The 24,395-nt window shown below is 35.6% G+C and overlaps 1 protein-coding gene across 1 annotated transcript in view; it reads left to right on the forward strand.

Annotated features, from left to right (window-relative positions):
- Positions 1 to 24,395, forward strand: part of FZL (FZO-like protein) — a 171,484-nt gene that overhangs the window by 122,675 nt on the left and 24,414 nt on the right. Inside the window, exons 8-10 of the mRNA XM_089797582.1 lie at positions 13,910 to 14,077; positions 15,721 to 15,951; positions 16,535 to 16,650. Coding sequence (XP_089653708.1) covers positions 13,910 to 14,077; positions 15,721 to 15,951; positions 16,535 to 16,650 — 515 coding nt within the window. The remainder of the gene's footprint in view (positions 1 to 13,909; positions 14,078 to 15,720; positions 15,952 to 16,534; positions 16,651 to 24,395) is intronic.

Genomic DNA, 24,395 nt, shown 5'->3' on the forward strand with positions numbered 1-24,395 from the left:
TGAGGGTTTGTTTATGGTTAACGAGCACTACCATAAAATTAACATGGTATTAGAGTGGGTCTAGTAAAGATCCTCAATAAGAATAGGAAAATTAGAATTCGAGAGATGCAATAAATGAGGAATTCTCATAAGAATGTGTAGCTGAAGAGCCTTGGAGGATGCATTGGTGTTGGAATTTTTCACTCTCTCCTTGCACTATAAGTTTGTGATGGTGAAAGAACTTTGGTAGATTGTGAGAAAATTTAGGCAATAAAGAGACAAGTATTTTATGATTGAATATTGATCATGAATTTTATGTAGTTAATATTAATTCTTGTTATAACACTAGGAATAGTGTATGCTCTTAACATTGATATGTATGTTTCTCTTCATGAATAGTATCATTCTGTGAACTCTTGCTAATCTCTCTAAGAATGCTTCGAGGATGAATCAAGAAGCAATGAGGTGATGAGAGATTACGTGCAAAGTCATGTAGGCTATAGAAATGGATATGGGAACACTCCTAGCAGCCATGGGACTGAATTGGTGGCACATAACTTGATTAAAGAGATCATTGTGATTAGTTTCTTTGAAGAGGAAGAAATGACATTTAGAGGGAGACTATTCAATTGCAAAACTCAGATTCAAAGATAGCTTGAGTGACAGATGTAGAATGCCAAGTCCTTTGAAGAGGATCAACAAGCTTGTGTAGCAGTGTGGCTGCAAAAACTCATTGTTGGACAAACATTGGAGCCAATCTCTTGGTATTGTGTTAATCAAAGCTGTGAGAATGGTGCCCCATGTGAGAGGGAGTTTGACTTTCAGATGATCTTTTATGTGTTATTAACGAGTTCTTCTTCATGAGGGAGAAGTTTGAGGTGCAATCCCTTGTTAACGAGTTCTTTGTCGCGAGGGAGAAATTCGAGGTGCAATTCCTTATTAATGAGATCTTCTTCGAGAGGAAGAAGACTGAGGTACAATCCCTTGATAATGCATTCTACTTTGTTTGAGAAGTTTGCGAGTCCTTTGTAATGCATTTGTCTGTAGGAGAACCTTGAGGTGCAATCCCTTGATAACATATTCTCTCTGGGAGAAGTTTGAGGTGAAAGACCTTTTTCCACCCTTTGTGAGAAGGCATGGTGGGTTCACCCTTTGTGAGTAGGCATGGTGGAGATGCATTCTTCTCTAGGAGAAGTCTAAGGTGAAAGCCCTCCTTCCACACTTTAGGAGTTGGTATGGTGGATCCGCCCTCCAAAAGTAGGCATGATGGAGATGCATTCTTCTCCAGGAGAAGTATGAGGTGAAAACCCTTTTTCCACCCTCTGCGAGCAGGCATGGTGGAGATGCATTCTTCTCTGGGAGAAATCTGAGGTGAAAGCCCTTGTTCCACCCTCTGCAAGTAAGTATGGTGGATCCACCTTCTAAAAGTAAGCATCGTGGAGATGCATTCTTCTCTAGGAGAGGTCTAAGGTAAAAACCCTTGTTCTACCCTCCGTGAGTAGGTACGGTGAATTTCATGGAAGAAATCCCATGACGGAGCACTTTTGTTTATTCACCCTTTTGGAGTAGACAGTGAATGTCATCACATTTTTGTGATGAGCACTTTTGTTTCCATTCATGTAAGTAGTCATGATGGATCTATCCTTTGGGTGTAGCCATGGTGGTTTTGTTCACTTGCATCTTCATGGGAGTAGCCATTATGGTTGTCACTATGTAACTTGTATATTGAAGGATTCCTCCCTAGCTAAAAGGGAGTGTTGATGTGCAGCTAGGTCGGTTCCCTTTTAGGACTGGTCTAGTACACCTAATGGCTAATTGGCCTATCAGCTTTAGCCATGTTGCTAATGACCTTTTTTATTTCAATCCTTAATTACGTCTGGCCCTATTTGGGTGATTCACGTAACCTGCAATTATGTAATTGGGCAAGTTCTATTATATTGGGCAAGACCTATATGAATGTAACTTGTAACTAATAGGTTTGATCCTATTCGTGGCGCCAATACTAAAAGGCCGATTGGAGGTCTATTAAGAGGCATTGGTTCATATTTATGCAAGGCCATTCTTGCATCAATAGAAAATGAATTATGTGATGTACAAAATATGTAGTGTGTTGGGGGTTGATGATAAGAGCTTATCATCTATGGTTGGGAAGGCAACGAATCTAATGGTTTGTCTGTGGTTAACGAGCACTACCATAAAATTAATAGGATACATGCACCCAAGGAGGTATAGAGGAGTTTCTAGCTACTCTGGCATACATTTGTATCTTATACCAGAAATAGAAGTCGATTACTTGGTTTAATTACAATCAATTGGCATAGTAAGAAGGAGAAGCTAGTAGTTGCCCCTATTTTGTGACTTAGTCAAAAAGGGGACATTACAAGTTGTTATAATTTAGATTAATTAGGGATTCTCCAATGCATGAATACAACTTGTTGATTTATTCGCTAGTTTTATTTTAGTTGTTAATGTGACACATTCCTTACAAATGAACTGCACATAAACAAATACCAGAAGAAAAGATGCAGAATACCAATTTTATGTCTTTTTAGTTAAAAAATTCTAAAGGAAGTCTGTCGTAAGGAGATTTGTTCCTTTTTGGGAGCCCATGAATGTTGTGGTTTATGCTTTAGGTTGCCCTCATTTGAAGATCATATTTTCATAACCCAACCTATGGAAGCATACTATATTGTCTTCCAACAGCTGAAAACAAAATTACATTGAAGCTCCAAGTATGCCCTGTGTTTTTTTGTGCACTTCGTATTGAGTCTTCTCCTTCCAAAGAAAAATAGGAATTTCCTCAAATAACTTTGTTTGAGAAAGGGTACAAATGTTTCATCAAATTATATTGATTTTCTCAAAATGGTTTGGAGATGTGGGGGCAAGAACAAAGGATGGAGAAGGGGAATGATACTTGCATCTCACTGGAAAAGCGACTTACTTTTGATAATTTAATATAATTGTTTAATTATTTCCTTAGTTTTAAAAGGGGAGGCATGACACTTTAGTAATCCAAGTAAATTGAAGTCAGTGAACTATAAAGTTCCTTTCTTGGATCACCTTATATTTTTCCCTAAATTAAAAAATCCAAAACATGACAAATAGAAAATATAGCTAGATGTATAATCCTCACCCTACAATAGGATTAGATATGCATGTTTTGGAAACTTGTGACCAAAGTAGATAACAATGTAGATATAATCATGGAACACATCCAATTCTAGTGCTAGGAAATATATATGAATCTACATGACAAATCTTAGTGATTATGTGGAAGCTTAACCATGATAAGGGTTGTGATGGAAGACAAGATGAAGTGCCCAAAGTAGTTGTTGATGCGAGTATTGTATCACTTACATAACATATTAGCAATTGAACATTTGATACAGAGTATCAAACATACAATTCCTATCTTGAAAAGTTATTACTCATGAAGACATAAGCAATAGCTCCAATGTTCCTTACACCGTTGGATACTCGCTCAGTTTTATCGATGTGATTTGCTGGTAATCACGTAGGCGGCCTTACGCTATTCATTCGAGGATGACTTGAACTTGGTGGAATGATGGAGATGATGATGGGTTTGTGAAATATGCGAGTGGCAGATAATGTTGATGGTGGTGGTGATGAAGGATGTGTCTGCTAGGGATGATGTTGATGGGAAAGAGATGGTTATGGGAGGTGAATGGATGTGCTCTAATACTTAACTTACTCCTCTAACTTGCTTCTCTAAGCTTCGACTACCCAGCTACTTACTATTCTACTCCTACTCCTATGAATGGAAGGTTAGCAAATGGTCGGGGATCGACCCTAATGAGAGCTGACCGGCAGCCTCACTTCCACAGGTGCAATGATTCAAAAGAATAATAAACTAGCTTACCACACAAAGCTTCCCAACCAGCCGCTAGGATGCTAGTGGTCTAGTATTGATCCCTATCAAACATTTACCAATACTACCATACAACTATCCATCTACTTCACTCCTACTTAAACAACTTCAAATGCAACCAACTTTAACAACTTGAAAAGAAATCTAAGTGGAAGTAGAAAACATGCAATAACACCCAATGTTCTTAATCAACATGCCAATCGCAACAATGAAAAAGAGAGCAATTTTGGTATTATCTTCGCAACAACTTCTCCGACCACTTTTACAAATGAGAGCAAATGGCCTTTTATAGGGGCCAGAAATACAACGAACGGTGGAGATCAAAACAAGATCAACGATCCAAATTGGATCCTCAAAACCTTAATTAGGGTTGCCACCCCATCGGCCAATGAGAAGCTGCCACCTCATCAATGGACCAATGAAAAAAGTGCAAAATGTAGCAACCAATGAGAAGGCACCAAAATGGTGGCTAATCAGAAATAGACACTTGTCCTATTCTAGAAGAAAGGGAAATTGCCACTTGGGCTTACATCAAATGATCTTCTAATATAAATCTTCCCTTTTCTTTCATCTTCTTAGCTAAGGCAATGAACTTAGCTAGCTTTTCGTTAACTTCTTCCATAGGAGGACAAAGTGTGTGCTTCGCCCTGAGTTCCGCTGACTTTGCCACACCACTTGTTGCTTGTAGTATCCTTTTGTGATCCTTCTCATATTCTTTCTCAAATCCAATAAAAAAATTGAGAGAGAAAAGGGTGCCCAAATGCTTCTTCTTGATAGCAACCTTCCCCAACTCATCCAACCTCGATCCAAAATCTGTTTCATTGACATCCTCTTCTCTGATATCCTCAAAATCAAGTGCCACCTCAACGTTGCTCATCATGGTTGAAATGGAAGTGTCGACGCTTGGGTTGTGATGTGCAATTGCCTTTTGTATATCCTTTTATGGTACTGCCATTGGTATTGGTTATTTGCCTCATTTTCAAGAAGGAGGGTGTTTTGGGCATCATATCCTCTTTGTCTTTCTCAGTGTTTGCCTGCTTGGGATTCTTACTTGCACTATCATCCTCCATGCTCGTTGCCCTATTACAGGATGGTAGAGTGGTGGAACAGAAGGCAAGAAGAACCAAGAGGAGCAATCTTTAGACTAGAGCGAAGGATAGATGTCAGCTTAAGGACCCCTTGCAACTCTAAATGATTTGAAATTACCGCTACCTATAGCCAAGGGGGATTGTCCTTCCTTTAGTCTGTCCTTCATTCGTATCATGTCCACTGTAGCGATATTGGTGTCGGTTATTCTCTTCATTTTCGAGAAGAAGGGAGTTTTGGGCATCATATCCTCTTTGTCTTTCTTAGTGTTTGCCCACTTGGGATTCTTACTTGCACTAACATCCTCCATGCTCGTCGCCCTATTACGGGATGGTAAAGTGGTGGACCAGAAGGCAAGAAGAACCAAGAGGAGCAATCCTTAGACTAGAGCGAAAGATGGATGTCAGCTTAAGGACCCCTTGCAACTCTAAATGATTTGAAATTTCACCTTAACCAATAATCTTACAGCGACTTTTCGGAACCTAGGATATGACTTCAAGAATTTCAAATCCCTTTGCAAATCAGAAATTTATCATGCAATTCACCTCCAAATAAAATTACCCAACCTAGGGCAAAAATCGCAGCCTCTTGAAAAAAATTAGAATTTTATCTTCCACAAATTTCGGCTCCCACAAAATTTGCCCTCCACAAAATTTGGCTCCCACAAATTTTGCCCTCCACAAAATTTGGCTCCCACAAATTACGGCTCCCTCAAATTTCGCCTCCACAAAATTCAGCTCCCACAAATTTTGCCTTCTACAAAATTCGCCAAGCAATAAGAGTGCAAATCTGCTCTTGCAAAATCACCAACACCTTGAGAAGGAGAAGTGAGGAAGTGAGGAAGAAATGGGAGAGAGGCCTCCTCTTATACCCAACTTTCTTCTTGGACCCTGGGAGAAAGAAAAACAAATAATTAATGCAAAATTATGGCCCACGATTAAATACTTAACCAAAATTAATTTTGCCATAATGAAAATTAATTTTTAAAATTGCCAATTAGTTCTAAATTGCAAAAAGAAATTAAATGGTGCCTTGGAGATGTTAAATATTTCTATTTAATGAGGATTTAGTAATTAATACATCATTAAAATTTTGGCTAACTAAAAGTCATTTTTCAATATTAAATTACCAATTTCATTAAAGGCAACAAGTTTTCAAGGCAATTTTAAACTATTAAAGCCAATTTTTTGCAATTTTTCTCAAATCGATTTTGCTATGCCAATTATAAATTTTTTGACAAAAATAAAATAAAATTGCTTCTAGAGCCAAAAATCGATTTTTGCAATTTTATTTCACCATCACAAAAATTAATCCTTTTCACCAAAAATAATCAAGATTTTCCAAAAGACCAGATTTAACAAAATTTTCATTTTTTGAAAATTATCCAAATTTATACAATTATATCCAAATTTTCAAAAGAAAATGTCTAAGTGCAAAATTTACAATTTTATCCTACCAAGTGTTGCTCTTTTAAAATTTGTTCGGCCTAAGGATGAAATTGGTGGCTCTGAAAAGTCAAGTTGAAACTGGGTGAAAATAAATCTAACCCTCTCCCCACTGGCCCTGAAGGTGTCCAAGACGTGAAATCTTCAAATTTGAAACCTCTGGACTGAAAATTGCTAAGGCAATCGAAAAAAAAGGGGTTCTCCAAAATTTTGGGGCGATGGTGTGAAAACCTCACAACAGTAGTCTTAACCCCTGGCCCAATAGAAGGTTCTTATCCTCTTAGGCCTCATGTGGCACTTAACCATTTCTATGAGGTGGTGTGTTACATCCCAAAATTTTGACCTAATTTAAACTATTATAGTCGTTGAGTGATTGGGTTTTTCTTTCCTATTCATGTGAAAAGGGCAGTTAAATATAACCATTGTATCCTATGAAATTGATTAACTTTAATGATGATGGTCATTATCCGTTATTTGCCATATGGTGATGATAGTAGCTTTAGTTACTTGGTTTTGGAATTATGGTTATTAACTAAATTCTTTGTTAAATATCAATGTTAAATGTTATTATGAATTTATCATGGAACTTGGTAATATTGTGGAAAACTGTTTCATGGGTGATTGCATGAGAAAATGAAGGGGAGAAGCATTGCTTAACGGAATCTACGAAATGGGGTACTACCTTAGTCTATTAATCTGATCGACAGGTATGACCTCTAACTATCTTGGTAAGGACCTAGCGAGTTGTATAATAGGATACAATCATTGGACACGCATGAGCTATTAGATAAACTTTAAAAAAATGTTAATCGTTTCAACTTAAATAAAAAACATACCTTTAATGGCTTATAGTTGACACTTCCATCACTTCATCATAATACATATTTATGTACGTGCACATAGATATAGAAATAAAGGTGACACCATAGTATTATTTTTATACAAGATTCTATCTAATTAATATGTACATTTAAATAATGTATAAGAAGATAAAATAATCTTCCAAATGAAGCATTTATTTAGATATACATATTTAAAAGATATGACCTTGGATAAACATATCGTATGATGCCATCTTAATAAAATATATTTACATGCAAGTAAATAAATATGCTTACAAATTATCCTTTTGATTTATAACCTTCAAGTTCTTTTTCAGATTTATTCATTTCCTTATAAGAGGCCGAAATGTACACTTGGCATATAATATCAGTGATGCAAGAAGACAAATCTTTTAACTGCTCATGAGTTATGGCTTCTTGGAAGCCTTTTCTATTTCGAGTGCCTCCTTATTTACGGAAATCAAGTGAGACCATTGACATATTCTTCTTCCACAATTTTACCCTACTCTTTACATTTTTCTTTTACTTGTATATTGCAAGTGATTCAAACCAGATGTAGTCCATATCTGTTCTGAGTTTTCCATTCGGAATTACTCATGTCTAAGGAACCGGCTACTTGAAATCAAGCCAAGGCTCATGTCCAAGGAATCGGCTATTTGAAACCAAGCCAAAGCTCACGTCTTCCATCTTCAGACTAGGTTATGTGGTCAGATTTCCATATTCAGATTGCTATACGTTTTTCTTAAACTATTTTTCGTATTGGCACCAAAAAAGAATGTGTCATGAAAATTTCGTACATTACTTCTGAATTATAAATCGAATGGATATTTGATAGTCGAATCTATGTTGAGTCAAGATCAAATGTGCATGACATGTTCATACATCTCTGTTTTGTTGAAGTATATTCAAATCAAAATGTATTTCCTTGCAAGCTCATTAAGATCTTTTCTTTGATATTGATATTCTGAAAATTGCAATATTCTTACCCCGTCTAGGCTCAGCAAAATAGTTGGATTACTCTAAGATTTAAACCACCTAGGACTCACCTGATTGTATGACCAAGGAAAAGGGTGAAGAGTTGAGAGAGGAATCTGCAATAACATGAAAACAAAATTAGATGTGACAAAACAATTTATATAATTTAAAAGGAATCATATGATAGCTCATGCATGTCCATTTATATTATTCTTGTTGTCAAGTCGAGTGGTGGTGATCGGTTAATAGAAACCCATCCAAAAACCTTGGCCAAGGTCGTTAAAGGCACGTTTGCCTTCTAAAGATCACTTGATATTAGTAGTGCCAGTTATTCAGACATGTCTGTCCATAACTGTGCAGACATTCTAAACACCGGAATTGGTTAGGTGGTTGGACTAGTAGTACCCCAAGTCAGATCTCGGGGTAGGAAGGGCCTTTCTTTTCAAAAGATTGTGTGGGGATGGATATGGTCCAAGGTTGGGAGGTTAAACCTAAGTCAGTGCTTCTCCTCTTACCTGAAAGCCGAGGCTTGCACAACCAGTTAAAGACTCATCAACTACTTTTTAGTATGTTCTTCTATATCCTTGCTAAGCTTTTGTTTTCCTCTTACATTATAGTAAAATGACAATAATCTACTTTACTTGTTTACAAGGAATGATTAGGAAATGGTTATTTTAGTTAATCGTTATATTAGTTAATCGTTATTTCAGTTATTAGTTATATCAGTTAATCATTATTTTAGATATTAGTTATGAAAGTTCCTTGATGGATCTCTTCCGTTGATCTGTTGTAATTTTATATTTTTAAATTTGTTTTCCCTGTTTATTAAAATTTTCTTGCAGAGCTAGACAAAAGTTGCAGAAGAGTTTGATTGTTTTATATTTTTGATGATTTTTCAATAAGTTATAACAAAAGTACAATAACATGAACCATTTCTGAAAATGTATTCCAAATACATTTAAAGAAAGTTGCTTGAAGCAGATTTTTTTTGAATATATGCCTAATATGTAACCAAATGAAGATTTACATTAATCAGATGATTACAACCAAGAATAAAGCCAACTGGAAGGCATGAAGGTGAAATATGAGCCCAGAAGGAAGCTACGGCTAGAACCTAGCTCTCAAACCCTGTACGTGAAAAAGTAGATGGTTGCCAGGCGCGGCTGTACAGTTGCAAAGTGCCCACAAGTGGGTAAAATACCCAAACCTCAGCTAAAACTCTAACTTAGTACTGCATTCCCTAGAAGGAACAATGCACGATCTCCAAGATGCTTTTGACTGCAAGAATCCAGATCACTGTTTTGGGGGCTACATCCCAAACAGGCAAAGCAAGTGGGTTTGGCGTCCCAAATGCTGAAAGCTCAATCAGAGCCAAAACACAAATCCAAGATGTAATATGTCAATAATGCCTTCGAACTTTGTCTTTTACCTCCTTATAACCCACCAAACTTAGCTCGAACCCTAAAAGTGTCTCCATGTGGTGTTGGGTTATAAAATAATATATTTCTCATTTTTCGTTTGCCAATAAAAAAAAAAATTTCTTATTTTTAAAGTGGTCAAGTATCCAAAAAATAACCTTTTTCCCAGTAGAAATAAATCCGTTCACCGAATTGCTTTGAGTCAAACGAGAAATATTTAGAAAAGTTCAAGACCTTTCCAACGAGCTATTACACCAAGGGATATTCACCTAGATGAGGCCAAAAAACCCCTTATTACTCCAAAATGGCTATAACTTAGCCTTATTCAAATTATTAAAATGCTAACTTAGGAGAATATTAAAATATATTAAAATATTTCCCAAATAGAGAACTGATAGCCATAACACCTCTACAAGGTGAAATTGAACTCGTCACCTCCTGTGATTGATGCTGGATAATCTGAAATAACTAACAGTCTCATCCCTCAAAATTAAGGATACTCCTAAAAAATAGTAATGTCCCCGAATCTCCCAAAACTGAAACCATAGAATGATCTCGCAGAGACTCAAGAATGTAACCCATCTCCACCTCCTAAAATGTAGGAAACTCCTACAATTAAGGAACTACTCTCAACTGCTCTCCTACTGTCTGAAACTCCAGATCCGAACACTGTGTACTCTGACCAGGTCCCTAAACACCACTGCTAGCCTACAAGACTCTAATGATAGGCCAACTCTATCGTCTTTGATGTCCACTCTAGAAAGGGGACATGACAAGTTACTCCAGTTAATCATTATTTTGAATAACCGTTATTTTAGTTAATTGATTTCTCATGAATTGGATTATAAGATGTTATGTTTCAGGAATTAGTTGAAGTATTATTTTATTTTTTACTTAGAAAAAGATGATAATTCTTTCCTTTTTCTGTTAAGAAAATCCGTTTGTTACATGGTGTACCTAGTGAAGTCTATATGTCGTTTCCCTCCATCATGTCAACCTCTCATCTCTTATGATTGTCTCTTCTGGTTCACTTCGCAATTGATCAATGTGGGGATTGTATAGGAGCTTGTAATAGGATGCCCTTAAATTGACCCTCTATCCTAGGCTGAACAACAAGACCACATCCCATGATCTTGAATCATCTTTATGAGGTGCCATACCTAGTGAAGGATCTTTCACAATTTGTCCTCCTTGTACTCCCTTCCTTCCACATTATCAATTACAATCGATGTCTCTCTTAGATCAATTTCCTTGATCACTTTTTATATTAGACTAACCTTCTATTGATGTCTGCTGCAAACTGCAATTCTAATATCAAGCTCTGTACTTCTGGGTATGACTGCCTTGCATCAAATCGTATTCTGTTTTGTCTTCTCTTGAATGGTTAATCTTAGATGCTTATACCCTCTCCTTGTGGTGGAAGAGTCACGGCTCTTCAATGATTGGGCACTAGTAACCAATGGTATCACTTGATTAATATCTTGATTGCATTGATTGAGGGTCGTATTACATCTTTAACTGAGTGCGTTCTTTACCAGGTATAGTTTCTTTTCCTATAATGAATTTCAACCTCTTATGTTTACCATAGACTCCTGATTTCTCTGAGAGTTGTTAATGGAGATTACTTTCTCTTATTTGATGATGTTTGCTTGCCTTAATTGACGTTTCTGCTTTTGGTTTATCTCTGTTGTGTCTGCTCTTACCATTTAGTGTAATGACCCCAATGGTTCCAAATTTCACAAACACCAAATTGCTTTCCTTTTCAGATGTTTGACATTTTTTCAAACATTTTGCATGAAACCTCCATCTAGCTGTCCTTTATTTTTCAGATTGCATTTGCTTGCTTGAAATGATTTTAAATCAAGTTTAAATGCTAGCAAATAGTTATTAAGAAATCTAGGTAAATAATTGAAACACAAATGCAGACCCTTTTGACCATTTGAATGCATACATATGATTTTTACATGTAAAATGTGCATCTACAACCAATTAGTATTTTCACAAACACTTGACATGCAATCATATTAACTGAGTATGAGCAGTTAAGTTATGACATTACATCAAACAGTTGGAGTGCATTCCTATTTTCCTCACAACTGATCAAAACAATCTACAAAGATAGCTACAAAATTATGCACACATTTAATTTCAGAATTATAATGGAACGCTGGCGATGCTCCAAGCTTGGCATTAAAAGTCTCTAAACAATTTGCAGCAACCCCGATCAATGACATTGTCCCTCCATCAGTAAAATGTTAACAGATCCATGATAGTAAACACAGCGCTTTATAGTCAAATGCTGCTTCTATTCAACTGATCACAGCCTTGAAGTTCCATATGCTGATACTAAACGAGGCTCGATCTGCATACCAAATCTCTTCAATGTTGCCTAGCAGAATTATATCACGTGGCTGTTCAAATATGATGCCAACACTCAGAATTCCATGATGGCCAACCCTAAACCATTTCCGACAGCAAACATTTTAACCAAAGTAACGAGACTTGGGCCCGGCTCGGACTCAGCAAGGATAACTCGACTCGTGACCTAGCTTGGATTCGCCTGTGACTCGGCAAAGGGATAAAACCTTTGAAATTTAGAGATTTTTTTGAATTTAAATTAATTCCATGCACCCGTTCTTGAATAAAGATTAAAGACACAATAACATCGTAAAATAGAAGGTAATTTGATCACATACGTAACATACATCAATTACGTAACTACAAAGGGAAAAATATTAAAAATCAGCCGAGTTAGATAAGTCAGCCGAGTCACCTAGGCGAGTCAGCCGAGTCACCCAGCTGAGTTAGGCGAGTTAGGCGAGTTGACTTGCCAAGCCAGAGTCATGGGTCATTTTGACCTGGCTGAGGTAACTTGACTCGCTGACTCGAACGACTCGCCCGACTCACGGCGAGTCTCGTTACTATGATTTTAACTCTTCAACTTAGATCGATCTATCACTCAGTCTAAAATTGCAACAATAACATGGCACAATTCATTGGCATTTGAAACCAACTCAAAGTGGTAACAACTCTGAAAGAAATTCACAATTTCTTCAGCTCTATCCTTTAAACCCTCAAAACTATCTTCTCCACAAAATGCAAACAAAAGATACCCAAGAATGATTTCATTTGCAACAAGCCACTGCTTTTATAACAATAAAACAAAATTTCCTTATCATCCCAATAGTTAGCTTCATGAAGACCCCTTTCACTTGAGTGCCCTTTGCTTTATATTTAGGCACATATTTGAATAGTATAACTTATTAAATCCCTTTGGCTCCAAAAATGACCTTTTCATCAGTATCATGATATTTTGACACAGGGTTATTCTTTCCTATGCCCAAGTTTTAAAACTTTTCAACTTGGTTCCAACGAGCTATGACACCAAGGTGACCAATAGACAATGCTAACAAAAATAGCAACCTTAGCGTATTTAATCAAATAATAATCATAATTCACCCATCTTGCGAAAATGTTTGAAGAAGCATTGGAATTGAAATTTGACAGCACATGAGTGATCCCAATGAAGAAAGACGATGAATGAATCTAATGGGGGTGACTTACAAAACAAGGATGCTCCCTCCAAGATTCTTGGAACCCAAACTAGAAGCCAAAAATAAAAACTGAGCATGTTTCAACTCCTCTAGCTCATTTGAGCTCATCGGAACCATCCATTGACTTACTAAAAATAGTAGGTCCCACCCAATGGAGCCACAACTATCAATAGGATCCTCTAATCAACCACTATTAGCCTACAAGGACCCAATAATAGGCTAAATCCATCCACTATCATGGTCATGCTAAAAAGGGGACATTACATTTAGAATATTTTCTTCTCTTTTTCCTTAGCACTATCTCATTCTACTCTTCTTGTATATCTTCTCTCTTGCCTTCTGTCCAAAGGAAGTGATTCGTCAGTGTCATTTCTTTTAAGTGAGGGGCTATGTATGGAATTATAGATTGCATTTCAGGGAAATTTCAATTACTTCCTTTGGCAAGAAGAAATCGTTGGTGCTTGTGAAATACTTGTCCTCATGATCTAAGCTACTCCTGTTAATAATGTTACCTTTTTCTCTTTATTCATATATAATTCGACAATCCAATTTGACCTCATAGACTAAGCTTGGGTCATGCCAAAATTTTGTCAGGAACTTGTGGTTCTAAGTTCAAATATCCCACTTTATCCACTTTCTTTTAAGGTTGAAATTTTTATTTGTATATTTCATATGTAATAAATATAATGGAAGGATTTTAACCCAGAGTGGGATTGTGCAGATTGAAACTGCAAAAAAGCGTGCAGAAAAAAATATTGATTCTCTTCTCAGAGTGTCCAATGTTGAAGTTGCTGTAGAGTACATCTTAAGAGGGGACCATTCAAAATCGTTGCCTGTTATCAGTAATTTTGAGAGTGAAGTCATTGGTTCTGCTGTTTTAGACGTTCAGGTGTGTTCTTCACTTTATCCAGATATTTGAATATAATTAATTCTGTATTTGTTTTTATTGTCAATATTGAAGCAAATATGGTATTGCTAATAATAAATTAATGTTAATTGTTTTCTTCTTTCATTTTCATCTTATCCAATAACAGTATTTATTGTCAAGTTGTGATGTTGCACAGTGTTTTCTTAGAATCTATCCTTGATGGGCATGTTTTAGTCTTTCCTAATGGTGCAATTTCTTGGTAATTTCATGAGTCAAGATCCTTTGAGATGCAATGATTTATCATGATAGTCTTTGCAACCTTTAGGTTATTTTGTTCATTTTTAGTTCCTAAACCTAAACTAAAGATCAGTATTGTTTATATCCAACGTGCTACGAGATACAACTAGATGAGTGTATCCATTATGTATATGTACTTTTTTACTAGACTTGTATACAATCGTATTAATAACATTCCTTAATTTTAGTGTCAGATTTTTTGTAGTTTTTATTCCATACTCATCAAACTTTGTAGCATTGAGGTGTATTGATGTATTATAATTATTAATTACTATAGATAGGGTATGCTTATAGGCATATAACTGTTGTGTGGCTATTACTTGAGCTTTGGTGTAATCAGCTACCAACTTTTATCTCTTTGGTAGTCATACAAACATGCTTGAAAACATAAAAGTTTATAAGAAATTCAGTAGCGGAAGTTTTTTGATTTGTGGAATAGTCATAACATTTTGTGGGCTCATGTAGGTAGGAAGAGAGGGGAGCCTTAAGAGTTGTTTTAATTTGATGTTTGTTCTTTTCTACGATTTTGATACGCTTCTTAAAAAGGATTAATTCTTATGTAATGTATTTCATTGCACTGTTCTTTTCAAATTCTCTGGTGGATATTTATATTGGTTTGCTGTCAGCGTTTGAGTGGTCAAAAGATGTGAATATGCTTTTCTACCAGACCAAAAACAAGTGGTTACCTATCTAGCATACAAGTCAGCACAAGGTTAAGACTTCCATGTCTAATTTGAGGCCCAGAGTTCAAACCTTATGTAGCTTTTCCTCCTCTCAAATGGCAGCGATGACCATGCTCATAGGATATGGTAAAGTTTTTACTTTTATGCTACATTGGCATCAGGATGCTGAGACAGTGCTGTGATAGTTTTCCTGCATCAAAGGCTCTGTGTTGATCTTACAGTGGCTGTGGCCTGCTATTGTTCGAGAATAACCATTTCTGATACTTGACTCATTTGAACTGAGTGCCACTTTGTTGAACCTTTAGCTGTCAAAAGGTTTTTATACAATCAACAACCTGTGGAAGTGGCTGACATTTGTACTTTCACATTCATGTCTTCTATCCATAGAATCTCAAATTACAAAAAAAATTCCATACTCAGGTCTCTTGTGTGCAATCACAGAAATGACTAATTAAATTTGGATTGTCGGGAGTAATATAGAGTTGGACAATATTTTGCTCAAGCAAACTTGAGGATCTGGGTTTAGATGAATGTCTTCAAAAATTACATTTTTCTCCAATAATCACCAGTTTTATTTTGATTTGGCAAGGATTCTTTGATACCATATAAGATTTCTTCTATTTTTGTTTTTTCCATTTAATAAAATGTTCAAGCAAAATAGTGCTTATATATATGTAAATGCAGGAATTGCTTGAAGAATATTGGAATTGGTTAAGATCAAATAATGATCAACAAGAAGAGTGGTTTAAAGGGTTTTTTGAGGATCAATGGCCTAGTTTGGCAAGTGCTGGTGACTTCAGTAGATATCAAGAGAAAGGTATGGAAGAGCAAATGCAAGCAAAAAGCACAGTAGTGTTGGAAGAATTCAATGTTAAAGCTGCAGCTATACTTTTTGAACAAGAAATACGTGAAGTGGTAAAACTTCCAGCCTTCTCTACACAAATTAAACAATCAATAGCTGGTTTGTTGGTGGGCTATAATATCTATTCTAATTTCTTTTCTGTTAAGTGCACAGTTGACATGGCTGATTATATTTTCAATCTTTTATTGGGAAAGAAGTTATCTTCTATCTTGTGTTACTGCACCTGGTTTTGCCACTTGAACACATCTATAGTTAAACTAGAAAACATCCAAAGTGAGTTTTATTTATTTATTATTATGGTTTTTGTTTCATTAACGAACTAAAAAGAATAAACATTTAATCTTCAGATAATATTGACATTTCTTGCATTATGATACATAATGGTATACAATCTTCAGAACCCATTTATCTTATACCTATCTTCGTACAGAGTTATTTTTGATGTTATCTTTTTGGTTTAGGTTATCAAGTTCACTTGATTCATATGATCTTGAATAATGAAGAATTAATGCTTTTTCTGGTTCATTCAGAGAAGAAACATTAGGTGCATTGTGTAATTTCTTAGCATTATATATGACTTTTCATTTTTGTACTGTTCTTGATTATTATAAGGAGTCACATTTGTGATTTTTGTAGGTAATTGAAACATTTGGTGGATTAGGAGCAGCTGGGTTATCTGCTTCTGTATTAACTTCAGTCTTGCCGAGTACACTGGAGGATCTCATAGCTCTGACTGTCTGTTCTGCTGGCGGGTAGATTTTTTTATGCTTCCAATATCCTCCTTTTTGAAATTCTGTTTATTGGCCCATTACACTAATTCAATCTATGCACACTTTTAGAATTCTCCAAGCTCTATAACATATTACTATATTAGCATTGTAAAATTTAGTGTCCAAGTTCCCTATCACATACTAGATCCAATATGTTGCAATAAATACATTTATAAATCAACTCTTGATATCTGATTCCATGCCCCGTTTCACTCTCTTTTCCAATGCACATAATGATACAACTGCTTGCACATCAGAATATTCTCCATATAGAAATTAGATGGAATTTGCATAGGTTGCTTGGTTAGGATTGCAATACAAATTACTTGAAACACTTATTTCATGATAGAACAGGTTTTTTGCCATACATATATATCTGTTTTTCTGAAAAAGAAAAGGATTACATGGGGATGAGTTCCCACCACTTAAATGTAATATCCCCCTAATAATGAAATCTACTATTACATCATAATCGACATTCCTATTTGTATTTGATTAAAAGGATACATAGAATGATTAGATGATTATTAGTCAATATAGTAATTAAATAAAAATTATATTAGTATTGAATAATTAAATGATGCTAACTAATATTATTAATTAATAGAAATTATTAAACAAGTAAATAAATAAATAACAAAGTAAGCGCTTTGAACATATATTTATAAATTAAGCAAATATGTTAACAATTTCTTTACCTTAATTACACCTTTAATCATACAACATTGGGAAAGATGCTAGTGAAGGGCTGCGACCCCTTGTTGATAGGTGGAGCAGTATATAAGTCCACCACCATGTGAGATTAGATCATAGGAGGAAGATATTTAAAACCATTCAGTTCTAATAAGGACAAACACACACACACAAGTCCACCACCATGTGAGACTAGGTCATAGGAGGAAGATATTTAAAACCATTCAGTGCTAATAAGGACACACACACACACGCACACACACACACACACACAATGAAAAGAGAAAATCACAAATAGTTACCGAAGAATACCCACTGATGGATGGGCAAACTCGAAATGGATTTATATAAAAGCAAAAAGTGAAATCCATCAAATTAAACAAACTAGTATAAGGAATATTCTTCCTTATAAAAAGAAATTTCTCTCCTTCTAAGAGGTACAAAGGTTATCCTTTTTTGAATTTATGTATTTCTTATATATCTCTAAAGACTTTAGGAATAGAAATAAGATAAGTTTATACGAAATAAGTTGGTCATTATAATTTATGAAATATGATTAGTGTTAATAAGTAATAAATAAGGAATACAAATCTAATGCTAACCCATTCAAATGATATTATTATGAAATTTTAATATTGTTTTATATATAGGTATAGTATGAATTTTATTTATTTGAATAATGTGAATATAATTTATTTATGAATAATGCTCCTCATGTGAGGCACGTTGGATCTTGGATAATATTGTGTCAGTTTGTAGGGCTGACACCATGGAGATTAAGGGAATTCCTATCATGGGTTATGCAAGGCGTTAAGGTCTCCATTTGACCACCATTACTAGGATTAATAGATAATCTCCATGTGCCAAAATATTTTGATGATGTCAAAGAATCTTAAGGGGAGCACTCCAAAGAAGATGGTGGGATAGAGGGTAGAACATTATGATTAGATTTGATATTATTACGTTTCTAACAATTCCTTTGCATGTTTTATCTAACTCAAAATATCTTAGTAGAAGGAACATTACATTGAACCACTAGCCCCATACCTTGAGTCATTTTGGGTATGGATGGACATAAGTGGATGTCCCATAGCAGTCCTGGAATGCATCCCTAAAATTAGGGACAACAAGATACACATAAGGGAGACCTAGCCATTGCCAAGGTAGGTGGGACATATGTCCCCCAACAATCTCTGGGACAGCTAGACATCCTCTTATGAAAAACAATCTTTTTTATAATGTTATAAAGAGACATTGTTCATAATATAATAAAATGGCTATTAAATATACCACAAGACAGCAGGAATAAATATATCATGACAACAGTGTAGTTGCAATTATTAATCATGACAATGAATAAGTATACCATGATTCAAAGTCATAGTTTGTGGTATACAAGAGTTAACATTAACAGTAATAATTTTGATATCTCATTTTCAAAAATATTTCAAACTTAAAAATTCTTGATATGGTATTACAGTCACTATTATCATTGCTAAAGATACTAAAGGCGCATTTGCCATGGTTTGGCATTGGTACTATGTGATTAGTACAGAGTACTACACTAACAATTTTTTATTTGCAATGTGGTTGGCATGAAAGCTTTTGTGGATGTCATCTCACATCATTTTGACATTGTCATGGTCATTTGGTTCTGTTAAACATTGTTATTTTAATATTCAAATAAAGACCTTGTCGACAAAGTGAGGAGATACAGATGCTTGACAAGTTACGACCTTGGTATTCACAGACATAATATTTCCTAGTCACCATATGCCTCTGTTTAGGCCCAGATCTTGATTTCGGTGGGAGCCTGATCTTTATTCTGTTTTGGATTCCTCCCGGATTCTGACAGGATTCTAGCCGGGCATCTAGAGGAATCCACGGGAATCTAAGGCTGTGGGTGCCAAAAAATGGGGCCCACATGCAATTTTTAATGGATTTTTAAATTTAAAAAGCAGATAAGCCCTAATTTTGACCAATAAAGCATGCATTTGGTCATTTGATGATAATTGATTAATCTCTCAAGAATTTTTCACCATTTTTCTACAGCTATAACATTTTTCTTTGATGGTGTGCTACAGAGGAATGGTATGGCTTGTAATTTAAATTTTCATTGTGTAATGACATTTTGAGAGTTTTGCAAAGTATGAAATATATGAGATATTTTATTTATAATTTTATTGACAATTATGGATTTATGAGCATCATGGATTTATTGACAATTATTATATGTTTGAAGCTTTGAATCAATGATGATTGAACATTGAGCATGTTATATGTATGAATCTAAATGCACATACATACATACATACATACATACATACATATATATATTTTGAAAATGTCTATATATATATATACCCGTGGTACAAGAACTAATCCAAAAGATTTTTATACTGGTTCTAGGAATCGGAATCGGAATCGGAATCCAAACCTGAATCTGAATTAGAACAAGGATCGGCAATTTAGAATATTTCAATAGTTTTGTTGACAATGGTCATCTTAGCACACAAATAATCAAATAACAAAGACATCACGAAAGTACCGATGATAGTTTATAACGAAGATGTTGAAGACTTGATGAAAAAACACTGTTCACTGGTACACTCACATGCAATTTGTATGGTGGTATAACACAAACACAAATGTCCAATTCAGTTTGTCGAAGCAGAAGGGATATGGATATTAAGCATGCTGAATAAACTCGATACAGATTGAGATATCACTCATGACAATCATAATTAACAAGTGCAAAGCAGCGATTATCCATGTCAAAGAATGGTGATAATATGTAGTGATTATCATTCTAATAATATGGATAGTAATTAGCAAAGGGAAATAATTGAGGAAGATATTGGTGGGAATATGATGACAGTTAGGGAACAGTGATAGCAATTAGAAGTCCAAAGCTTGATCATTGACATACATTACAATGTACTATATTACATATCATCATAATCTTTCTCATCCAGTTGCAATTCATAAATTCATTGAAACCGCATCATTCCATAACTACACTTGCAATGCATTCTTTGCATCATTCCATAACCACATTTGCAATGCATAATCATATTCCATATCCATGTCTTTGATGACATTCATATATTCATCATCATTGCACGACATAGTCCATACTTCTTGGCATTTCACAAATACAATCAAGTTGGTAACATTCCATAAGTGCTCTTTTAAAATGCTATGAATCAATTACTAAATTAATGGTGAACTATAAACCGATTACTATAATAATTGATTAACCATTGTATTTGATCATTAAATTAATCAGTCAAAGACAATTAAGTATATGAATGGTTAAGCTATTAATCAATCCAATTATGAATCAATTGAGGAGGATGGCTATTCATCACATCTCCTTATCCTTGGATCGTAGGTATAAAATGTGGTTCGACTCATTCTCTCAAGTGGCATTGGAAATACTTATTTTATATATTTCATTTCCTTATTAGAATTGCTTAGATTGAGCACAAGCTATATGGGCTATCTACAAGTTGCAAGCATCAATTACCCAATTAGAGACGACACCAAATTGCAAGATAATTGTAATATAAGAAACAACATTTCATACTTTATTGCATGGATAAAGATGGAGTTATTAAGTGCATGCTGTTAGAGGAGATATCACACACAATATCTTCAATGTGAGCAATTTAGTCTCTTACCAAGGGATTGCAGATATTTACCTCCTCGAGAAATTGCAAGAATTACTTGTACATAGTTTCATTATTGCATAGTAATATTTTATATCAGATACAACATAAGTCTATTTACTGTACAAGGTAAATGGATATTTATCGCATGTAGTACAGTAAGATATAACATAGAACAGATACTTTATTCATATATGCAATATGCATTCCAATGCTTACAATATGATTATGATGATGTCTCAATAGTCCCTATGAATGACTTATATATACTTTTCCGAAGGGGTGACTCAATCGTCACAAGCCCTTTTGGATACAATTCTACCTGTTGCCTACAATATAGAATTTACTAACAACATCATCCCCCCCAAAAATTAAAGTCATCTCCGGGTGACAATTACAACATTGCTGAGATAGATTAACAAAATGGAATACATTAATTGTGACTAACTATAACAAGATAGATATTTTTTTTCCGTCACATCACATTCACATTCGTCCCGTGCCTGCACCAAACTGGTCTCCAAAATACGTTGCATTTGTAGCCTCTACTAACACAATACTGTTTCCTTAGCCAATCTGACCTTGATAGCCATATGTGCTGCCTTCTTGATGCAGGAGCATCTTGGGTGTAAGGGCAATCTTGCATCACCTAAACATATTTTTATTTTCAGTCTTTTATATTTTAATAAGGACTAGTAGACAGGATGATTACTATTTATGGAAACTTGCTATTTTTATTAAGTTTGTCATACAAGCTCGGAATGTTCTCATTTTCTACAGGAAGGTTCATTTTAGAGATATAAGCCTACCATAAAAATCTCATTGCTCTAGCTTAAGTATTAGAGAAGTTATTGTGGATTTTCCATGGCAAAATTTGCAGAAAAATCTTCAAGCTCACCGTTGAAGGCCTTAGAGTGCCTGAATGAGGTCTAAAAACTTGACAGAAGGGCGCTAGCACAATTTCAATGCTGTAGATCAGCAGTTGGTGTTTCCAAAAAGTGGTTATAATAGCCAATTGGACCAACGGTTTGTGAGTTATGGCTTTCGGAAGTTGGGCTATCGAAATTTCTAAAATAATTTGTCAAAAATGTATTTGGCCGATTCTATGTGTATTGTTAGGGTTTTTCGGCCCTAGGTATTAAGTTTGAGCATTTAGAACCTTCCTAGGTGGCATAAAACTGTTTATTTAAGAAAGACCCGAACATTGTCTAGGACAGCTCTGGTTGATAGTTTGTAGCACTATCTTGTAGATTACTGTAATGAAGGTGCTCATTTGGGTTAGCATATTGCAATTGAGAATTCTGTAACTTTGCATTTGCGGTGATCATAAGAAGTCCATATTTTGTTCTCACATTTGCTATTTCTTCTTTGTTTCTGTTATGAGTTTATGGTATTAAGGGGAGTACCTTGCATCAAGTGGTATCAGAGCTAGATTTCTTGAGTGTGTGGACAGATCGCCGATTGTGAGACAGTTTGCACCAGGACCGTGGTTTGGGCTGAGCATGTAGATAGATCGCCGATTGTGAGGTAGTTTGCACTAGGGTTTTAGCGAAAGTGCGAAAATGCCTCCATGAAGAAAGTGTGGTGGAAGAGTTGTAGGTGTTACACCCAAGGGTTTCCGAGCCCTACAAAGGCAAATGCAAGCATTGTAAAAACAAATGCGAAGAGGAATAAATCTTCCTGTAAGAAATGAAAGTGAGGATGAGGATGAAGTAGAAGAAAATGCCGAAGCAGAGGCAGTTCTAAATCCAGAGGAAGAGGGGCTTTTTAGGGCCATCTCCAAGATTGGAAAAAGACCTAAGTTCAAGGTTCCCACATTTTCAGGAAATCTTAACCCAGAAGAACTGATCGATTGGATCAATGAACTAGAGGAGTACTTTGAGTATGAAGATATTGAGGATCTAGATAGGGTCAAGTTTGTGAAGGCAAAACTGAAGGGACATGCAAAGATTTGGTGGCAAGAGGTTCAGTTGGAGCGAAATAGAAAGGGAAAGGACAAAATCACTAGATGGGATTGGATGATAGCTAAAATGAAGCGACAATTCATTCCTATGGATTATGAGCTTGATCTATTAAAGAAGATGCAAGGAATGAAGCAAGCAGGAAAATTTGTTCAAGAGTATACTAAAGAGTTCTATCGAGTTCTCATTAGAAGCGACCATGCAGAAGCTGATAAGTAGAAAGTTGCCCGTTATCTTAATGGGTTAAGGCCAAGCATTTAGGACGAGCTAAGTCTCGTTCGAATGAGCAGTATTGAGGAGGCATATTAGTTTACCCTAAGAGTTGAGGAGAAACTAAGCAAGAAGTTTGACAATAGGAATAGTGGAAGAGGTTGTGGTGGAAGATCTGGTGGACGATCTTATGGAGGCCGTAATGATGATCAGAAGAACAAGGATGAGGCTGGAAGTAGCAACCAAAACCAAAGAGGAAACAATTCCAATCGTTTCCATGATCAACACAATAGAGATCAGAGAGGAAGATTCAGAGGACAAGAATTTAGAAGAGGAGGTTTCCATGGAAAATGTTTTCAATGCAGAGAAGAAGGGCACAGAGCATTTGAATGTCCTAGCACCAAGGAAGGACATATCGAAGAATAGAAGGTCAGGAGAGAGTTGCACATGTTGATGAAGATACCAGATCCTCACATTCTGAAGATGCTGAAAGAGAAGTCCTAGTTAACAGAAGAGTCCTGTTGAGTGGTGAGAATGAACCTGATGAAAGGAGTTTGTTTCGCACAGGGTGTAGATGTGAAGATAAGTGTTGTGATGTGATCATTGATGGTGGAAGTACTGATAATCTGGTGTCAGAAATGATGGTCACCAAGTTGAAGTTGAAGAGACAGAAACACCTATGTCCATACCATATTGCTTGGGTACAAGATGACCACAAGGTTATGGTCAATGAGCAGTGCTCAATGAAGTTCAAGATTGGGAGCTACCAGGATGAGGTACTATGTAATATCATACCTATGGACATATGTCATATGTTGTTGGGTAGGCCATGGCAGTTTGACAGGCATGCTGTACATGATGGGTGAGCAAATACTTACACTCTAACTAAGGACGAAGTGAAACATAAGTTGAAGCTGATGAAGGATAAAGAAAAAAAGGTATGTAGTGCTGCCAAAATATGTTTTGTTGATAGAAAAGAGTTTCTTAAAGGTATGAAACATGAGCATATGTGTTTTGCTATAATTCCTAAAGATAGTGAAGAAAAAGTAGAGGAGGTACCTGTAGAAGTTACAAATATGTTGGAAGAGTTTTCTGATATTGTATCAGATAATGTACCTAATGGATTGCCCCCAATGAGGAAGATCAATCACCAGATGGATTTGGTTCTAGGAGCCAGTTTGCCAAACAAGGC

This window comes from Cupressus sempervirens, chromosome 8 (genome assembly GCF_028749045.1).
Source record: "Cupressus sempervirens isolate cs-2001-9-10 chromosome 8, ASM2874904v1, whole genome shotgun sequence".
In the NCBI taxonomy this organism is placed as follows: domain Eukaryota; kingdom Viridiplantae; phylum Streptophyta; class Pinopsida; order Cupressales; family Cupressaceae; genus Cupressus; species Cupressus sempervirens.